At 36.5% G+C, this 21679-nt stretch overlaps 2 protein-coding genes and 1 long non-coding RNA gene across 3 annotated transcripts in view; all 3 read right to left on the minus strand.

Moving 5' to 3' along the window:
• Positions 1-1633: 1633 nt before the first annotated feature.
• ca9 (carbonic anhydrase IX) lies at positions 1634-13676 on the minus strand. The gene is made up of 12 exons (XM_060895444.1): positions 13456-13676; positions 9456-9488; positions 7531-7701; positions 7284-7426; positions 6970-7062; positions 5982-6048; positions 5689-5846; positions 5329-5455; positions 5102-5155; positions 3388-3402; positions 3185-3278; positions 1634-2947 (listed from the first exon to the last, which is right to left on the minus strand). The coding sequence occupies exons 1-12, from the start codon at positions 13547-13549 to the stop codon at positions 2887-2889; spliced, it is 1110 nt and encodes a 369-aa protein (XP_060751427.1). The 5' UTR covers positions 13550-13676; the 3' UTR covers positions 1634-2886.
• LOC132862984 (uncharacterized) lies at positions 12043-13449 on the minus strand. The gene is made up of 2 exons (XR_009650082.1): positions 12576-13449; positions 12043-12170 (listed from the first exon to the last, which is right to left on the minus strand). It is a non-coding gene; the product is annotated as an uncharacterized LOC132862984 (long non-coding RNA).
• Positions 13677-16115: 2439 nt separating the features above from the next.
• dcp2 (decapping mRNA 2) overlaps positions 16116-21679 on the minus strand; it is an 8446-nt gene continuing 2882 nt past the window's right edge. The window contains exons 4-11 of the mRNA XM_060896027.1: positions 21568-21666; positions 21017-21169; positions 20801-20913; positions 20602-20697; positions 20321-20447; positions 19045-19113; positions 18874-18925; positions 16116-17345 (exon numbers count right to left, since the gene is read on the minus strand). Coding sequence (XP_060752010.1) covers positions 17221-17345; positions 18874-18925; positions 19045-19113; positions 20321-20447; positions 20602-20697; positions 20801-20913; positions 21017-21169; positions 21568-21666 — 834 coding nt within the window. The 3' untranslated portion in view covers positions 16116-17220. The remainder of the gene's footprint in view (positions 17346-18873; positions 18926-19044; positions 19114-20320; positions 20448-20601; positions 20698-20800; positions 20914-21016; positions 21170-21567; positions 21667-21679) is intronic.

A 21679-nucleotide genomic window follows, 5' to 3' on the forward strand; every position in this document is an offset into this window, starting at 1 on the left:
GTAAAAAAAACAGGTTTTATTATTTGCTGACATTAAAAATGGTCAAAATGGTTTCAAAACAATCTCCTGCCCTTCAACTTTTGTGCATCAACTTTTGTGCCTCTATAGTGAAAATAATTAAAAATTTCTTTTTTCTTACTAAAAAATGAGGCATTTTTGTATATAAATAAGGTTTATTATACCAAATTTATATTTTTTGCAAAATATATATTAATATGTTGGAAATAAGTTGGACTAAAAAGGTGAAAAAAAAGGCTATCATATATACTTCATTTTTTATAAGCAGTCAAAACAGACAAGGTCAAGTTGACTCAGCGCTCCTAATTTGTATAGGAGGACAACACAAGGGTTAAATCATATACTAGTAGACGTAGTATAACTCATTATAACTCAAGTAAAGATCTGAGACTTCGTTTACTGTGGATGCTGTGAGCAGCCATGTTGAAATACTTGGTATAGAGGAGATCTTCCTGATTCCTAGTTGAAGGCTTGAGGATTTGTTTTCTTTTTTACTTGGAGGTCAGAACTTCCCAGTTACAAGTTTTAGTCAAATGCAGTAATAATCATAACCGGTGCTCACAGGATTTTGGACTGAACATTTGTATGCTACTTTATCCATTTTTAAATTATTTAGATGTAACAAAGAAGGAAACACGCTTTAAAAATAACAACATAAAGTGACAGATTTGCATGATTTCGTCTTTCATGTTCAAGAATTCTCTTAAATTCCCATCTTTGTGTTTAGTGTTTGATGAGTATTCTAAATGTGTGGTGTTGACACCATACATTATCACAGATTTTTAAATCATCATATCTTTTAACCATGTGTGTTATATGCAGCTGTTGCTTCAATACCTGATGATGGAGAATCACAAGGTGATGTTAATATGATGATGTGAAAGGCAGATTAACCCTTACAAATGGGGTCAGTCTTCTGCTTTAGCTGTAAATATTTGCCTCGAAGGTGTGTTTCTTTGAGGCATGTGACTGCCATTAGTCATTCAGGTGTGAATTCCGGCAAACTCAGACAGGTTAAGGTTTGTACCAGATGCCTTTTAGATACTATGAGTTAATATTGATGTTTAATTTTACAAACATTGTTCAGAAAATAAGTGTGTGAGCTAATATGAACAGCCATGTGTTCGACAGGCGTGTTTCAGTGTTTAATTGACTGTGAATGTATAAGATTTCAGGTCACCATTTCATTTTGCCACCATTTCCTGCAAAACACACTCAGTTTTGTTCAACCGGCAAGTCATAAAACATCCATGAACAAAGAACAAGTTAATTTTTCATTGGCTGTATGTTTGCTTGCTGCGATATGCACAGGGATCTGATCACGTTTCGGTCACACGACTACTCTCTTGACTCTTGACCTGGAAATAAGGTGCTTTCACGTCAATAGTTTTTGTCGTCCCCATTATTTACTATAATCACCAGTATAGTTCTGATGGTCTTATTAGGATTGTCCATGTGCTATGACTGGATTAATATAGGAAGGCTATCCTGTAGTAAGCGAAAGGAAGTCACCTTGAGGGCGGTGTACTCATCAGAACACCTTCAGGGCTTGATGGAAATGACGCAGCAGCTATTTTGTTTTCAAAGACAAATCAGTTCTGACAGAACACGTTAGTTCTGGAAAAAAAACTATAACTCATCTTTATTAGTAAATTTATGGTATTCCTACAGGCATAAAATAAATCCTTTTGGGCAAGGACACTGGACAGGTAGTCTAAAAACATTGCTGTCATGTCTTACAGCCATGTATGTGAGTCTTTGGTTTTCATTTTCTTTTTGATGACAAAGTTGCCAGATCAGTTCAGGCAGGATCGTGAACTTTGACCGAACTGTTAATGTTATCAGATTGCACCTGAATAGACATTGGCATTGTAAGTGGAGCGAATGATTCACAAGCAGCCATCACGTTACACTGATTACACAGTGACTCCTTTGCTCAGTCACCATGTTTAGTTAAACAGACATGTCACAGTTTGGCCATTTATCCTGTTCTCTGCCGTCTTGTTTGACTGTGAGAAACTCCTTGTTAGTTTGTTTTATGTGTTTTGCTGCGTTTAATGTCCTGTATCTCGTCTTGTGTTCGAGCTGTATTGAATTTGGTGCTAATTTCATCTCTTACATACACATTAGAAACATTGAAGACCTTTTATTTGTCCAGATAAATTTACACATTCTTATTGAATCAATGTTATTTTTGTTTGTATCATAGACCATTAATAATATGAACAATATGATAACAGGATTATCATCTGTTAATTGGGTGCTTAATTTAAACATGGCAAAAAATAAAGTAGAAATGGTCATAAATAATCGATGGATAAGATGGTGTCATATTCCAACATTCAATAATAAAGTACATTTATATACAGCAAAAAATAGAAAACTTCAGAAGAATGGTCTGTTTTCTCAGTGAAACAACACTTTCTAAATAAAAAACCCACAAGCATTGAGGTGTCTTTTTTTAACCCCTTAACTTATGTGCAATTATATGGGAAAGTGGTAGCTCAGTGATTAAGGCATTGAGTTACTGCTCAGAAGGTCATGAGTTTAAATCCCAGCTGCCTCTGCTAAGCCCCTGAGAAAGGTCCTCAACTGCTCCGTTGTATAAATGAGATGAATGTAAGTCCCTCCGTATGAGGGTCTACCAAATGCTGCAAACGTGAAAAACTGTAAATGTAATTCTTCTTAAATGATGTTACTTAGAAAGTACAATAAGGGTGGCAGTTACAGGAGTAAGGAGTGTTAATCTGGGGGCTTAAAATACTGTTTTTTGTTTAACATTCACCGGTGTCTTTACAGCAAATCCAAAAACGTTTTTCGGTTTAAATATCAGCTTTTGTGTTTGACATCAAAGCACACGTAGCAGGTCTACACTTCATCCTTGGTCGCTGGTTTATAAATAACATTTTGTCTGGAGTCAGGTTTATATCTGTGAAGAAAAGAAAGTATTATTTTTAACAAGGCTCAATTCTGATCTGTTTTATCCTTGCAGCATTGATGTGCGTAAATGCACTATGATTGGTATAATTGGTATATATAACGTTTATATCATGGAATTATGAAAGCATTTCGAGTCCAAACTGAGAGAAAATGAGAAATGAAGGTCATCCAATGTTCCTGCATAAACAAACTCAGTCAGTTCTCAGCACATTAGTTTGTTACTCACTTTGAGTGTTTTTGCTGCTGTTGATAAGCGTACAAGAAGAAAAAGAGCAAAGTCAACACAAACAAGAGTCCAAAGGCAATAGCCAAGATATCACCTGCAGACCAGAAAAGATTCATTTAGAAACAGGATTATAATCATTAAACAGAAATACAAACAAAATTTTAATTAAAATTAAAAAGTTATTGTTTGGAGTCATAACCTACCTCTAGACAGTCCATCTGTAAAGAAAAACATAAACCAATACAATTTAATAAACTATAAAGATATCAAGCTCTTTAGAACATTTTGTCAGAACTCATTTTTGAGCGATTCGGGCAGCTCACGGAAAATGTTCATTTGTTCAAACGTTCATACGTTCATACGTAGAAGCTGAGAGATAAGCAGTAGTTTTGTCTGGAGTGCCATCCAGAAGAATGAAAACAAACATCCACTGACAGTGTTGTGAAATAAGCACTTAACTGCTCAACACAATCCTCAGCTGCATATTTGCAGTGGTGTATGTCTGCTGGCGTGAGCGGCGTACCTCCAGCTCAGCATGTACTCACACGATTAAGGATCAGCGCAACACTATGGTGCTCGTCAATTCTTATTTAAGTATTGTATCCACTGACACAGTGGATCTTTTAGTGCAGTGGATCTTTAAATGATGTTTGTTATAGTTATTATCCTTATTGTATTTGTTTGGCTTCTTGAACTGAATGGGTTTAATCCAAGTGTATTAAACGTCAAAAAACGTAAAGATCGTCATATTTGACAATCAGACATCCTGTATTCTGTGGGGAATATTTCAGGAAGAATAAGCCAAGTGAAAATATCCATGTTCAAGAAAGCCTGTTCTGAACCGAGTGTGTTGCTGTGTACTGAAAGTTTAGGAACCCCAGTTTCAGGGCTGTCCAAACCCAGGCAACAGGGCTGGACGGAAGACACATATTTATTAGTGTTTATTAGGATAAGTGCCACATTTCTATTTACCCTTTCACCTGACAGTGCTAACAGTCTTAGCTAAATGGCAAAAGCCTTTTTTTCTCTCTGATTACACCTACAAATTAATATAGCAAATACTTGTGCCAAAAGCCTGCTGCAGTAATTAATGAATTTAATATCATTATATAAGTCATTATTGAAACAAATAACAGGAAGTGGAAAAAATATAACAGGAAAGAACGTTTTATGAGAGCAAACAAGACTTTGACAGAACTTTTACTAGAACCAATAAATTGGATGCCTCTAACCTTTAAACATGGAAAAGGTTTTGGGAATTTTTTTAAATATTCTAAATGTGTCATTCATCCTGGAAAGATTTATGAATATCTTGTGTGTCACAGCTACAGCTAAAATGTAATTCTTTCAAATATTAGTCATCGTCCCTGAAATATATTATGTTATCGATGTCCAATCTTATCCGGAAAGGGCCAACCAAGCAGAAGCCAAACCAGAGTCTAATAAAAGCCTAGAAAAAATGATTAAACAGGTGGAATCAGGTGTGGCTTCTGCTTGGTTGGAATGAAAACCTGCACCCACACCAGCTCTTTGTGGATAAGATTGGACACCACTGTATTAGGTGGTCTAATCCGACTCATCAGATGAAGACTGTTGTGCATCACTGGCTTTTGTGTTAAATGAGAGTGCCTTTATTTATACATGTATTTTGTAATGACTAAATAGAAGTCTAAACTTCCACCCAGTTCTGCTCCTGAACGCTTACATTAAAATTTGTGATGCTAAGATAAAGTGGGTTTAGATTAGTTAGATGACATTCTCATGGATCAGTATTGGACAATGTTACATCATGTTTTATGTGCAAAATATATACGGAACAAATCCGAACAGACGAGGCCAAGGCGTCTACTATATGTCTATTATTACAATATAATAATATCATTTACAATATAATAACAGTATAACTAAGACACTTACCCTGTGAACCATTTGCTGTAGTTGTTGAGTAATTGTCTGTCTCAGATGACCTACCTGCATGTAAAAAGGAATTGTTGATCACAGGTTTACATGGATGCTTTAAATACTTTTTTTTTTAAGCGTCATTAATCAGCTAGAGCTTGTGCGTGTACGGTTAGAGATAAAAATCTTTTACGTAATGTTATCTGCTATTGTCAAACCAGTTATGATTATAATGATGCACTGACCGTATCCAGAATTTGACGTAGGGAAAGACACCAGGACTCGTCTTCCGTAAAGATTTTGTGGTGATCTGAAGTTTTTGGTTAAACTCTGGTTGTGTCCACCTTTCAGCGTCTCCTCCAGAGCAGCGAGCTATTTTTAAAAAGGCAAATGTAACCCTACACTCTTTAAAGCAATTATAACAAAGACTATTTATGTGCTGCTCATCAGGCATTTCCTTTGACACACTGTACTATAAACAAAAACAGAGCCTGATACTGTAACCCTCTACACAGGTTGTTTTCATGATACACAAACTTCTCAGGGTGCCAAACAGTACATTAGCTACTCTAAAAAAAAAGACTTTAAAGGGTGATAGAACTGACCTGTTTCCTTGAGACTGTGATTGTGTCATTGAATATTGTCCAGTTTACTGACTGGTAACACGGCGGAGTTGTTAGAGACCCAGAGTATCTGTAAAACCTCTCCAGACTGTTTGGCAGAAGGTGGCGGACATTAAAACTGGGGATATTAGTGTCCGTCTCTGTAAAGACCACAAGTTATATCCAGTTTACCCTGATATTCAAACCATTCTAAATATGAATCATATATAATATAAAATCATATAGCAGTTAAAATATATTAATATTTATTATATAAATGCAGGTAGAGTATTTACCCTCAGAGCTAACATCTTTAATTACAGACAGGATTCTTTCATAGTTTTTATTCTCGTGAAGACCAATCTGTAAAGGAAAATGTGATGAAAATATTTATATTGTTAATCCACTTCTACAAATCTAAATAAATCTGATGTAAAATCCTTATTTAGACACAGACCTTTGACTGTATCATAATAGTTTATTTTTATAATATGTGACTGGGTTTAAACAAATAGAACTCTTCCACTTAAGTCATTGTACTGACCATTAAATGCACTAATATTTGTCTGTTATTTTGCTTAGCAGCCAAAGGTTACTGTTAACAGATTACATTCCATGGTGGAAGAATTGTTTACTGCGAACACTCGAGTGTACGTGTAATAAAGATCACTAGTAAGAGGGTTTCACTCATTTTTGATACAGTCCTTGTAACCTGCCTCTCATCAAGACTTGTTGCTTGATATAAACTTTTTTTTTAATTATTATAATTATTTTTTATTTTTTTTTTATTATTAAATCAGGATAAGTCTAAAGCACTAAAGTCACCAATGAGGGCTTCTTTTTCACAGGGGGTTTCAAGTATAGCTCATTTAGGAGGTAAAGAATACTTGAGGAAGTCATCATTAGCAAACATGTACTGTATTTTGAAATAGATTCTAGAAAGGAAAAGGTCAAAGCTTCTTCTTCTGAACCATTAAGTGGAAGTTCAGTGGTATTTGGCTACAGACCAGAAGGTCAGAAAGTCATGAGGTCAAATCCCAGCACTACCAAACTGTCACTGTTGAGTCCTTGAGCAAGACCCTTAACTCTCAACTGCCCATTTGTATCTTGTTTCAATTACAGGTTTCTTTGGATAGGAATGTGAGCTAAATGAGTTAAATGGAAAATCCTAAAGGTTCTATGTAGGGACTCTATAGCAGAGTTTTATCAAGTAGCAGAGATCCATAAATCCTTTAATGGATACTTTGATTATGACTTTTTTTTTTAGACACATTTTAGTCTTACCCCAATGAAGGCTCCTAACACAGCAAGTCCATCTGGTTTGCTTGCAGCTTCTGTGATGTTGGAATATTTTGAGTTATAATGAACTACGTGGATCTGGAAAGGAGAGAAAAATATTGACATCATGGTAATCATGTTGCTGTGCAGTATTGCACTGGGTATTTGTAGTGTTGTGCACCCTCAAGGTCAACACAGTGAGTGTAAACAATGCTTAAGTATAAACAGCCATTGTGTTGCTTTTTCCTTCGATAATCCTTAATTCATAGAAATATGTACCGTGAGTTGAAAATATAAACAATGTTGTTGGTTGTTCTAACCTCTGCAGGGAAGTGAATGTTATCAATGGTGTGTTCTGAACCAGGAACTTTTGTGTTCCCCCAGTGGAAATGCAGCTGGGCTGCCAAGTAGATCTGTTCAAACCCTTGTACTATACGCATGGTGTTGGGCAACTGCAGCTGCACTAATGGAAAGAAAACAAAATGGATACGCACACACAATTCTGATTGGTTTGTACCACAGTAACACAAATTTTAAGATATGAGCTAAACAAATGAACTGACTTACAAGTGTGACCGTTGTTTTTCAGTGTCAGTTCTGGGCGACCACTTAGATCATAACCTTCTAGTTTTATAGCAGGTAGCCTGGGATCATAGGTCACGTCTTTAGTCACGATGTCAATAGGAGACTGAGATTTTCCACTGCAGTCCGCAAAAGTTCTCAGCCATGATGCCTGATCTGTGTGAAAAAATGGTGATTGTTGCCCTTGTGGTGTCACCGAGTTAATTATAAAGCTTTGGCATGAATAACTGAACGCATTAGTGTCAGAAAAATAATGGGATAGTTATGTATTCAACCATTAATGTAAACCAAATTGAATGTGTGATATTTAAAGTATATCTTAAGTTTCTTAAGTTAGTAAAATTCAGGCTGCATTAAAGTGTCAAGATATAAATTCTGGCTTAAATGTTGAATTTCCACATGTCTTTGTTATGCTCAATGCCAGTATGTGCAGTCATAAACTGCCAAGTCATCACTGTGATCACTATTATTAATAATGGTTACTTGCTTTAGAACCAGTCGTAACACTAAACTTTAATGTTAGCTGGGATCACTAGTTAGGTCTGTAAACATAGTTCCAGCCACCTGGGTTAACCAGTGAGGTGAGAATCATCTTTGTGTACATATGAAACAAAGCTGAGGCCATTCAACAAAGTTTGCCCACCATGCTGGAAAATGTCATTTTAACCTTGCAGAACCTGGACGTTTATTTATGTATTTTATTTATTTAATATTTATGTTAAATAGCAACAATGCAGAATGCAAACAATGAAGCTGAAGTACAGATAATGAGGAGATGTGCCACACAGGGTTGTGTGTTATGATTGTGTCTGTGTGTCCAGTGCATCTATAGGCTATAATGAGGATGTCCAGCACCTAGTGGGTCAGTCTTAGCATAGATAAGTGAACAGCAGGTCTGGGAATCAGATGACTGGTGTCAGGTCTATATAGTGCTATAGGGGATATTGGTCACAAGGAATGCTTTGCAGGCTTGCCTTGATGGAATGCTGCAAGCTCAATCAACTGATTAATAAAATTGTGTGACATACCTTGGCCACAAGGTCACCACAAGGTCACCACAGAGTCTGCCAAGCTGAGTTATTTAGTAGTAATCATTAGCAAACAGGTGATCTTTCAGAGACTCCAGGTCTTTTGAAATCAAACTCTTGCAACAGGCTTGTAAGGAGCCGCTTAAAGTGACTCAAACAGCAAACAGAGGACATTCCACATGAGGTTTATGGAGAATTTAAGAGGCACCTCTGACTCCTTTCAGAAAAAACTATCAATGCTATCTCTGAAATCTGGCAGGCACTATAATGTTGTACACCATTTCACTAGTAAAATGAATCAGATATACAGTATAAAATGTTCATGGATCAGTTGAAGAGAGGAATCTGCTGTCAGCTCTGGAGGTGCTAGTCACAAGCTGATATTCAGATAGATCTGGATGGTGCACATGTTTTCCGATGTGTACAAGGTGAGAAAAAGAAAGACAAAGATACAAGACCTTTTTTGGACACATGTACACAAGAAGGTATTCAGATGATTCTCACCACTGCTGGTGCTTTAGAGGCTTGAAATAGAACACTGGGTTTGAATAAAGAGCTCCATGAATAAACATTGCCTTCTAGTCTTATCGAGGAAATACAATTAAGGATCACAACCTGCCTTGAAGTATTAATTAATCTTGGTTAATAAGTGACCAGCCTTCACAGAGGAAAGGTGGAAGGAAGCTCTTTCCTGATAAGGTAATGATAGGGTAATAATCTGGTCTTTTTCAGTAGCTATCACACATGACTCAGCTAATTAACACTCATTGATCATGGTGGATTGTCTAAAGGTCTTAGGGACTGGGTTTCAGTCTCTGTGATACAACCTACAATATCACAGGATATTACACCACTTTAGATTGTAATGTATTATTTACTTACTATGATAGCCCCAGTGACCGCTATTGGATGAGCCTGTAAAGAAATAAGAATGTAGGTTAAAAATGACATTAACAGTAGTTATACAACTGGTGAAAAACTGGTGATGTAGGTCAGGAAGGTAAAAGTGTATGGGCTCATAAGTATCAAAAACTCATTGCAGCTGGTTGCTTAGTTGCACATTTTCTTTGTGACTGATTTACAACAATACTGAACTCATACCATAAATAAATCAAGAAAAAAAATGGATATAAAAGATGAATCAGATATTTGTAAGAGGTAAAGTTCTGAAAAAGATGGGCTTTCGAACCCGTGCCGGTGTTGATGCAAGCTAGTGCATTTACATTCACATGCTCTCAGTATGAGTTACAGGTGCAGTAAGAGAAACGTCCTCTCTGGTCTCTCATGTCAGCACAATCCTTCCTCCATCCAGCTGGCTGAATGCAGGCATTATGCTTCTGAGAGTGAGCCTTATATGGAGCCCATTTAAAAGAGCTTTGGCAACTTACTGATGGCCATCAGGACTCCAGGCACTATTGTCAGTTTACATGGTGGGTCATGCTAAAGTTACAGAGATCAGCTCTTTAGTGTGGAACTTAAGAATCACAGAGGAATAAGAAAAGAATAGGTCACATGGCAAAAAGTTGTCTTTTCTGTTTAGCCCTTTAGTAGTTCATTATCACTTATTAGATTTGCTGCCACTGAGAACTGAATATATGAATGTAGAAAGGTTGCCTAATATTGTCAGTCACAATCAGATAACCTCTGGCTATTATTAGTATTATTATTATTAATTTAACTAAGTGATTCACACAGAGCAAATATAATATCATGTATTAACCCCTAAACACCAGGCTTAACAAGCAGTAATTTGTCTTGAAAATTGTACACATGTAAATTAAAGATTTAGCCATCGAATATTCTTTTATGTTTGCAGAACATTTTGTGAAGTTTTGTTCAATCTGGCAGGTTTTCTGTGTGTTCTGAGAATGTTACCTCGAACATCTTACACACTGACTGCGTCATCTTTAGGTGTAAGAAATACTGACATTAATGTTTCTGTATTTGATGTCTGGTCTGTGTGATGACTATTTCATTAAACTAAGTGCATTTTGGAAAGTTACACCAGAAATCCTATTGAACAACTTCTGAATATTTTAATACAGTTCAATGCTAAAACTCTTAAGAGGTCTTAATTTTATCCTTCTGGGAAACCCTTCCAGGCTTTGTCAGAAGTTTTCAGAGAAGATTCCAGTTAGAAACTGCAAGAAAGCTTAGTACTTAAAACGGCAGTGACTAGGTGGTGCACAGAGGTCACAGCTCCAGATTCTCCAGTTCCATCCTGAATTCAGTGTGAAGTTTCACAGGGTCTCCTATGTCTATGTTGGTTTCTTTCAGGTTCTTAGGTTTCCTTCCACTTCCCAAAACATTGCAGTTGATGGACAGAGATAGTGTGTGGGTGTTGTTGCCCAACAATAGACTGCTGTGTCTCTCAGGGCATGTTCCTGCAACATGCCCAATGTTCTCAAGAGCCACCATGACTCAACTGGAAGATGCATGAATGGATGAAAGAGCTTTATTTTGGAAGTGCAGAAGCTGCAGTAAAACTGATGTAGAGATATAGATATGTGCCTCTGACAGGTTCCTGGGGGTGGACCAGTGTGTTCAATACGCACACCGACTACGCAATTTAATGTGATGTAATGTTTGCTCTGTTGAAAGAAAACAGAATAATTTGGACTAAAGGTTAAATTGACTGAGTACTCTAATGTTGACCGATTCGGACCACGGTGTATTTGTCAATCAAGCTAAATAAGCATCTCTACAGTTGATGGGGGATATACGGATGTTTAGAGGAAACACACCACCTTCCTGTCTATGTTTGTTTTGCATCACAATTCAGGAAAGTCAACCCCAAATTAATCAATATACTGAATTGACATTTTTAAAAGAAGCAGCTAGGTGATAGATACATTGTGTGAATAAACAATAGCATGTAGAGGTTTGGGTTTGGAATGTTTGTGTGTGTTTGTGGTGTAGTATTTTAATGTTGTGCATTAGGTAAAGCCAGGTTATAAGTAACCGCGTTAGTCACCTTGCATTGCATGCTTAGAAGTGTCTCAGTTTGGTGAAACCTGACATGGCCAAAGTTCAGGTTTAATCAACTTCCCATTTCAGGATTAAAGAAAAATGTTTATTAAGAAGATTTATTATTTATTTGTGTATTACTCTTCAGGCAAAACCTTTTCCTATAAAAATACACAATGGTGTACAGTAGTGATACAAATCATCACTCTGTATAACTCTCTATAATACCAGACACGGTACAATACTAGACTACAAGATTTAAATCTTTTCTACACCCTTAACTTTATCCCTTTACATGTTACCTGTTTATTGCATCAGGTTTCTATGGATTATGAGAGCTAATGGCAGATTCATTTTGTGGGAATAGTTATGAAATCCACACTGGTGTTAAAGTTTCTGCTCATATGCATGGATGCCAAAACATCTTGTTTGTTTGATTTTCAATTTCAGTTTGTGGCTGATTCATAGATTATTCACATACACCATATTCCACACAGCTGACTGTTGTTTTATTTGTGTTTAATGGATTAATTCAGAGCTGACTTGGCAGGTACAAAGGTTAGAAGGTTAATATGTTGGTTAGACAGCCAATGGTGGTGGCACCAATTTCCTAACATCTGAGTTCAGAACCTGCAAGTAAAAGAAAACATTTGACTACTGATGCAGTAAAGTATATTTAGATGTGCCACATGGATCTTCCTGTTCAAAGATCTGGACCATTTCTATCTAATATCATTAAACTACACTTGTTTAAAAAAGAAATATGGCTCACTGCACATTTACAATGTGAATATGGCTCTTTCATAAAAGTATAATGCACAGCTAAAGAGATGTGCATGTACAGTTAGGTTTTTTTATATAACATCATGCAGAAATACATTAGGAAAAAATATGACAGGACGGTCAGTGGACAAAATATTTTCTGCTGCTACACTACCAGAGAAACAGTAAATCAGTTCTTAGCTTAGTGTAAAAAGAGTGAAAGAGGGCATAATGCTCTTTGCCTACATTTTTCAGTTCTTACTCAGCACTTACTCGGGGTAGGGGAACATCCTCCCCGGCACGTAGTCATGGGAATTTTGCCATAACAAAACCACAAGCTCTAACCAACGTCACCAGGAATATCCTGCATGAAATGGTAAGACTGATCTCACTCTGAGTAAGGACTTCAGAGGATCATGGCACTAACAGGTAAAACTCCTACACTACATAATGTTGAGAAGCAGCAGGATGTTAAACCCCAACTCCAAGTAAAGAGAATTGATTTCTTTATTAATACTTCCTCATAACTGAAAAGTAAACGAAAACCGTCACAATATTTCAGCCACATCATGATACGTTAAGTTAAGAATCTAAAGCTATATAGAACATAATATACTATTCATTTTTTCCATTTTAATATAATCTTCCATTTTATATACCATAAAATTCTTAGGAGCAGAAACAGATGTATAAACCATAACGTTTGATTGTCATTATTTCCTGTGAAACGTTTTAAAAATAATATTCAGGTGCAAATAAATAGCAATCACGGTACTGAAAACTAGAAACAAAAGGAAATCTGAACAGGAGTAATAATTCTTTGCCAAAATGAAAACTGAAACATATAATATACACTAAAGAACTTCACGAAAATCACTGACTAAAAGGAATTAAGTTCACTCAAACAAAAGCCCGCTGTTTTCCACTGATCACTCTGCACTGGCACCGCATGTCGTTTCAGAATAAACACACTATAGCTTTTTTATTACACAGATTGCGTCATGTACTTCACAGAAACCTTTACAGCAGCCTTAAAATCTTATCTTAAATATTCAATAAATGTTTATATATTAACTTATTTTTACTGTTTGCAACACATTTACCACTTTGCAAGTGTTAACCCACAATTTTACAAAAATTTTGTTTGACTCACTTTTTTCATGCTCATCCTCATCTTCTTCAGAGGAACTGTCCCCCAGCACCTGGCTGTGGATGAGGAGGAGGGTGACGAAGAGCTCTAACAGCATGCTGACGTGTGATTTTCTCCTCTTGTTAGTAAGTGAAAGTCTTCATGCAGGCACACACATACACAATTATTTATACACTCACACTTTATATACACACACACAAACCCCAGCTTCACTGACTTTCAGGTCTGTCACCTGAGGCGGAGCTTTAAAGGCTGCCCTTAGGAAAGCAACCAATCAGGAGCCATCAAGGTACCTAGTACATCTCTCTCTCTCTCTCTCTCTCTCTCTCTCTCTCTCTCTCACACTCACAATCTCTCTCTCTCTCTGTCTCTCTCACTCACTCACAATCTCTCTCTCTCTCTCACTCACAATCTCTCTCTCTCACTCACTCACAATCTCTCTCTCTCTCAATCTCTCTCTCTCCCTTAAAGACTGAATACCAACTAATCTAATCTCTGTCTCTTAAATTTCAGCAGGCTTGGCACCCCATGCCACCTCACCACTCTCACCACATACACACAAACCTTGCCTTGAACAAAGTCCAGTCTAGTGTTTTCTCTGAGCTGAGAAAAAAGCTTTAAACTCCTTGATCAAAGAGCTCACAGAGTGCCTCCTTGTGTTTTTGGCCTTATGTACACACCTGTCATTCAGTCATTCCCAAAACCCTACACCCCCCTCCCCAGTTTCTGCTAATTGCCCTTAACATTTACCAAACTTCTTAAAACTCTTAAAACGAGACTCCTAGTATTGTGCAGTACTGTATGTGTTCTTCTTGAGTTTCCTCTAGCGATTGAATGATTTTTGGTTTTATTAGTATCTGTAACAACTTATCTAATAAAGCAGTACGTAATACATTGTCCGTTCTTTTATGAAACAAAATGCTTTATATCACTCTTAGAAAACTGAATCAAGTAAAGAAACATCAACTCCAGGCATCAACCCCACCTTAGGCAACAGGATGTGAGCCTGTAGGTTTTGTTGTTATGACGATTTCAGCAACATCCTTCCAAAGAAACCATCTTTAGAACCTTGAGCCACATATCCACGTTGACTCATAGGTATTGCTCACTTTGGCCCTAATCACAGTACTTTTAAGGGAATATTCCTCTTTTCAATATGCGACTTTATTAGTACTTTTAATATCTACGGTCTATTACTGATTATTCGGTGCATAACACGATAAAGGTCACATTTACATCCCTTCATATATATATCCAGCACCAGATCCTCAGTGTTCCTCAGTGATCCTAAATCCTATAAAAGTGAGTGAACAGGAAAAAAAGGTGGCACCAGGTATTTCAGAGGTCACGCAGAAGGATTTCAGCCTGTGGCCAATTTTAGAATAACAATTAAAAGGAACCGTTCCTTAAAAAAAGATCCTTAGATCCTTGACCCCAACCCCAATCCACTTTAGTTCCTTAGAACTGCCCACCCAGCTGCTCTTTACTCTTGTGAACACATACTTTGCTTTAAAGCTGTGTGATTTATGGCCTTATTAGGTTCTGCTTGTAGCAGAGAGCAAAAAAGAGACAAAAATAATTTGTCTGATGAGTATGATCTTGGGTGATGTTCCCTGTCCCAGAATAGTGTGAACAAATTGGCACGAGCAGGTATTGTAGGTATCAGAGCTCATGGCAAGGGATCCCTGCCTACGGGCTATTAGCGGTAGTGGGGCTTTCAAATAACTTCCTCACATCCATCACACCTCATTTACATTCCTTCAGTATTTGTGAACAAGCTCGAATGTATATGAAACTTTGTGTGTGTGTTTGATATTTTATATATATATATATACTTATGAAATAGACTACTGGGCTTATTAATATTTGTGCTAGTCATTAAAAAAAATGTTCAGATGTTGAGAATTTCTATTAACCAAACTGAGGAAACACAATCTACATGCTGAATATCTGTGGTAAAGAGGGTGATATGATGGTCAAGTAATTTTTTTTTAACATATTTTTAATTCCTCTGTTATCAGTGAAATGTTATGTGTGGGATTGTGTCTGCAAAAGGCCTGTGTTGATACAACCAGAGACGTGAAAGTCATAACATGCAGGGACGCAAAGTCTCAGATTTTATCCTTCAAGGAATTGCTTGTGGCATCAGGCGTGTCAGATCAGGTCAGTTTATTGTTAAATACCTCCCATTCCTACTTCTTTAAAATGGTCAAAACCTCTGGAACTAATTGAACTCTGAACGCTTTCCTCCATTTAACGCTAAATTTGACGAGAATCAGTCTGGTTGCTTTTTGCCTGTCTGAAAACATCCACCAAATTTTAATTTATTCTTATTTACAAAGCAGATACTTGCTTGAAGCACAAGATGAGCAAGATTTTTTCAAAAGATTTAGTCAAATGTACTGATTTCATGTCCCTAACTATTCTTAGCTAATAATAGCCACATAAGTGGAGAAGGAAAAGCATCATTAACAACAACCACAACAAAAAAAACATTTTGAAGAGCAGTGTGATAAAAAACGAGCTATGATGGATAGCATCTTTCTACACAAATTCTCCACAGGGAAAAAGTACCTCAGGAGAGATTTATCAGCTGATCAAGGACAAACAAGCTGCATCTGTATACATACTGTTTCCTTCAGAAAGCTAAATCAGCAACACTATTATTACTGTTCAAAAACAGCATCTTTATTTAAAAAAAGAAAAAAGAAAGAAAGTAAGTAGGAAAGAAAGAAAGAAAAAGGAACTACACATACATGGTAAGACTGAAAACAACCACTTGATAACAGTGTAAATATATTTGCATCTGAGTGAGATTTCCACATGTACTGCATTTACTTTAGAAAGAATCAGTGCGACTTTACAGAGGATGTTGAAATAACGGGGAAATAAATGCCAGAAAATGTGCTGATGACGTAAAACCCTAGCAGCATTTTAAAGCTTGATGGAAAAAAAAATAATACAGCTTATGTAATTGCTTCTTTAAAAACAATGTAATTGCCACTTAAAAGATTCACATTCAAAGGCAAAAAGGTGATATTTTTGCTGACAGAACAGTGAATTTAGTCAGATCACGTAAAATTAAATCATGAAGCTCTGAACCGAGCACAATACAGCTCTGTATATTATAATACAGCTCCGTATATAATAATACAGCACGTTTCTCTGGCTCAGGGTTGAGGAAAGCAAAATGGGTCTTGATAAATGATGCTCAATTTTATTATTCTGACATTTTGTGTTTATAATAGAAAATGTAGGAAAGAACTGCTTCTGAAATAAGCATTGTGTTCAGATCATAAGGATCCAGCAGTGCATCATGAACACGTACAACACGAGACGTTAAAAACTCATCAGAAATAGTTCTGATCTCACTAACAGAGACTCTGTCAAACTAGAAGCATCGTTTCTATTGAGAAGCTTTTACTCTTTCAGTGCTAAAATCTCAACAGTTGCAATCCTCTGCATGACTCATATCTCTACCAAAACCCCAAGGAAAGAGTGAATAAAACAATGATTGCACATATTTGTAAATCACTGCCAATCTAAAATGACCCATTATTCTCAGCAGTTAGGAGTCATGCATACATAAACCTGTATTGTGGATGAAAAACACATGCGTCTGATTTTTAGTCATATTGGTCCAACAACCTTTATATGACTGCCCTTTTTTCAAAGAACACAAACACACTACGAACAAGTGAGTTTACTAGAACGGCTCAAACTGCAACAAAGTGTGCCTTTAAAATTGAGGAACTGAGATAGAGGTAGTCAGGAGTCAAAGCATGATCTCATGATTGCCTCACGATCGAACTTGAAGTTAAGGAAGGACTTGGAGGAGTGAATCTGCTCGTATTCTGACTGCCCATTCAAGTCACGCACATCACTCGCTGCATCTGCAGTAAGGAGAAGAAAATCACTCTTTTTATCAAACTCATTCTCAGTAGCACTAATGAGCTAATAAATGTGATTAATTTGTGTTTCAGTACATCACTTATCACTACCACAGTGCTGGCCATAGAGAACATGGTTATAGCAGAGAAATTCTTTATTATATATATAAAAATCACACTATTCAGTGTGTGTACTTTCAAGTGTGTAGTTTCGACTCAAGGTTTCTTGGTAATAGCACTTCAGGAAGTTTTTTATTTTCCACAGATTCAAATATGTTGTTTATTTCCTGAAATTATATAATCCTGTAAAGCTACTTTGTGACAATGTCCCTGGTTAAAAGCGCAATACAGATTAAATAGAACTCGTCACTTTGGGGCTTTCTGGACACTTTATAGTGACTGCGACATGACTTTTGATACCAGTTTTGCTGGAAACCTGATGTGCCAGGATTTTCATACAGCAGTTTTGTCTGTGGAAATGCTTTAGTGAGAGGGGAGAACAGGACTGGTGTGAGCTTAAAGAAGGCTACAGCAATTCAATTAACCACTCATTAAAGCTGTGGTGAGCAAAAGAGCATCTTAAAGCACATATCCTTGAGCTGAATGGGGTACAGCGTCAGAAGGCCACGACAGCCTCTCTTTCATCAACAAGGAATTTTCACCTGCAGACCTTTTCTCATTTCCTGTTCTGTGTTAAAATCCCAGGAGAGTTCTGAGATTAGACTCAGACTAGCTGTCTTCCAATTAACTGGCTAGTAAATAAACGCACAACCAGGATGCAGTACACAATCTGGATTAATAATACTTCGATGCCGTGCTGTAATATTTCTAGATTTGGTAACCGAATCCTATTCTTGAGTAACAGATTTATTCACTTTTATTTTATAAGTGAATAAAATATTTATTTTGTACTATGCTCTGAAACATGGCATCTGCTCATGAATGAATGAATGTTCCTTTTCTGCTTGGCTTTATCTAAAGTGCTCAAATCACCATCTCCTTTCAGCAGATAATTCTTATTCATGTTCAGATATCCTTAAGCATTTACAGCTCTTGAAGGAATCAAATGAGCCTTATTATATTTACTTTACTAAAAAATTATCTAAGGATGTCCTGAGCCTAGCTTTTTTTTTGAAGGGGCTAGGGCTCCAATCTTATCTGCAAAAGACCAAAGAGGCTGCAGATTTTCATTCCAGCCAAATAGCTTCAAGACCAAGATCGATTGATTAAACAAGCAGGATTAGATGCGGTTCCTGAGGGGTTCGAAAGAAAAGCTACAGCCATGCAAATCCTTTGTAGATAAGATTGGAGCCCACTTTTCTATGACGGTGGCTTATTTGTTAGAGACAATATCCTGTAATTAGTTGACTACCAGATGAACCACCTGCAAAGTGAGATAACAGACTTGTGAAGTCCAGATTTTATCATATGAAAACTATGGAATGGTGCTAGAGCTGGTCACATGAATATTCATGAGATTATTCATTGAGTCAAAGTAAATGTTCAGGCATTGTAACACAGGTGAACGTACCTGCATCAAAGTTGTCTTGCAGTCTTCTGGGCTGAAGCTTCTTTTCATCTCTCTACAGGGAAGTGGTCATACAGTCAGGATTGTGTTAGACTGTTACAAATTATCCTCAGTGTTATTAAATATTTAGTCATGAATGAGTGGAGAAATAAAAGGTATCTGCTGGCTACTGACCTCATTCATTCTTTTCTTTACATTTGGAGAATCCTGATGCTTCTTCCCATTGCATTTCACATTATGGTTCTGCATAAACATAACAGTAATGAGCTTTATTGCAGTTTCAACTGCTGATTTTGTGCAATAATTCATAAAATTGCCACTGCATATCTAATTACAATGCTGTACAAATACAGATCGTTCAGATTATCAAACTAAATCATGTTATGTCACATCCACAGCCGAAAGAAAAGAAACGCGTTGTATGGGCTAAAAATTCATCACCACACCACCACTGCCCTCTTCTGGTTATCTTCACTCACACAGACAATTACAAAGTTGACCATCAGGATGTGGGTATTAACATTGAACAGAACATTTGTTTAAAGCTTTTGTCTTTTTGTTTTATGCTAAAATGTCACTACAATGTGTTGTTTTTTTTCCCCCAAAACTTTTCATACTTGTCTCTGTATAAAACAGTTTAGTCCATCAGTTGATTTCATGACTAAAACAAACCATCATGACAAACTACAAAAGGAACAAATATATTTAAACATAATAATAATAATAATAATAATAATAATAATAATAATAATAAATGGAAAAACACCAGGACTGTTTCTCTTTCAACATGAACAATGACCAAAAACACTAACTGTCATCATTAAGGTAGGTGATTATATGATACTGATTATATCTGTAATACGTTTTCATTAGTAATTATTGTGGAATTCCTAAGTCTTGAAAGTTGTTGTAGAAGAGAGCTCAGGAGAAATGAACTAAAAATCAAGATGATGGAGAACGGGTGTGAACTTTTTTTAATTAATAGGGAAATCTTTTTGTGCAAATGTGAGAACAATACCAGGTTTTTGTATCTGGTCACATTTATTTTATTTCATATTCAAAATTTTTCCTGATCTACACTATATGGTCAAGCGATGCACACCTGACCATCATGGCTCTGTGCAGTCCACTGGAGCCACAGGGACATTGTCATGCTGAAACAGGTTTGGGGCCCTTTGTTCCAGTGAGGGGAAAGTGTATTGCTACAAATGCAAAGACACTTGTTTCTTAAAAACTATACAAACAAGTGCTTCCAATTTTTGGATTTTTTCACAGGTGTGATGATCAGGTGTCCACTAACATATCAAACAGTCTACATGTGTACCTTTCATATAGTGTGTATTAAATATATAAATATATTAGTATACTGCACATATAAAGCTGGACAGTTATTGATCATGGATATAAATGTACTGTAAATCATGGATATTAAACATAAGTAAACACAAACCTTGACTTTGAGAAAGTCTGCAAGCTCATATTGACCAGTCTGACTAAATGCTTTCTGCTGCTTCTGCTTTGACCAGCCTTCACCTGGAGATGCCTCCACTGCAATCTGTGAGCGCCTGGGCTTCAACCTGGGAGGAAAAATAAACAGGTTGAAACATTTATTTAAAAAACAAAACAAAACCAAAAAAACACACACAAACACACACTCTCTCGTTCCAGAAAAGCAAGGCCAGATTTCATTCTGAGCTTGTCATCAAAACTATATTAAACAATCGTACTCACCTGAACGGTTTGCATGGAGTGCTACTATTGGATAAAAAGTCATCATCACTACTCGTTGATTCAAGTTTATGCTTAGCTATCCATTCTCTGAGTTGCCTGTGAGGAGAGTAGTGCACCAAAATGAATACTCAATGATAAGAGAAATCACGGTCCTGGTGCTTACACTGGGATTAATAACAAAAAATAAAAAATAAAATACCTCATAAAAGGTATAGCCATAAAAAACTTGTTGGGAGCCAGGCCAAGCTTGGATTTGGGAGTCATGTCATTTCTATGGCATGGCAGTTTGTCAATAGGAAACCATTCGATGTTCTATTAAAAAAAAAAAAAAAAGATTGAACCTCAACACTGTTCTTAACCAATAAGTCACCATTTAACTTCCTTTCAAGCCACAGAGACTAAAATGGAAGTGTACCCTTATTTCTTTCCTGGTTTTGGGGTTAAATTTTGTTTCCTTTGGTACACCAGGGATTATGTAAAGTCGAGCAAGTTGATCTGTGATTTTCTGCTCAATGAAGGTGTCTTTGCAGATGCGGTCTCTGATGTCAAAACCAGTCTCTTCTAAAACCTAGAAAACATATACAGCACATGAAAGATATGGTTTGATTTAAATCAAAATTCCCTGTTTTCTCATATAGATACTTAACCAAATGTGGTTACGTTTTCTTGTTTTTAAAGTAAACTTAGTTATTACAGTTAATATAATTGCTATTAATGTTAATATAGCAATTATATTTTAATAAATGTATTTTAATTATTCATTTAATATAAAATTATTACCACTATTATTTACATCAGCTTTGATGCACTAATAGCTGATCAGCTGCATGATAAAACATGAAAAGCTGAACGTTTGTCCTTTTTGTTGATCTTTAATTCAAAGCATCACCTGAGCCATGCTACACAAGTCATGCTACACAAGTTACACTTTTCCAAGCATTGTGAGTCTTCAGTGGGTTTCTTTACCTCTCGTACAGCACAGTCATGGGGTGCCTCATCCTCATTGACTTTCCCTTTAGGAAAGCCCCATCCTGATTTAGCCAGGTATCCTTGTACCAGTAAAACCTACACAAGTATC

Source organism: Tachysurus vachellii, chromosome 20 (genome assembly GCF_030014155.1).
Source record: "Tachysurus vachellii isolate PV-2020 chromosome 20, HZAU_Pvac_v1, whole genome shotgun sequence".
NCBI lineage: Eukaryota > Metazoa > Chordata > Actinopteri > Siluriformes > Bagridae > Tachysurus > Tachysurus vachellii.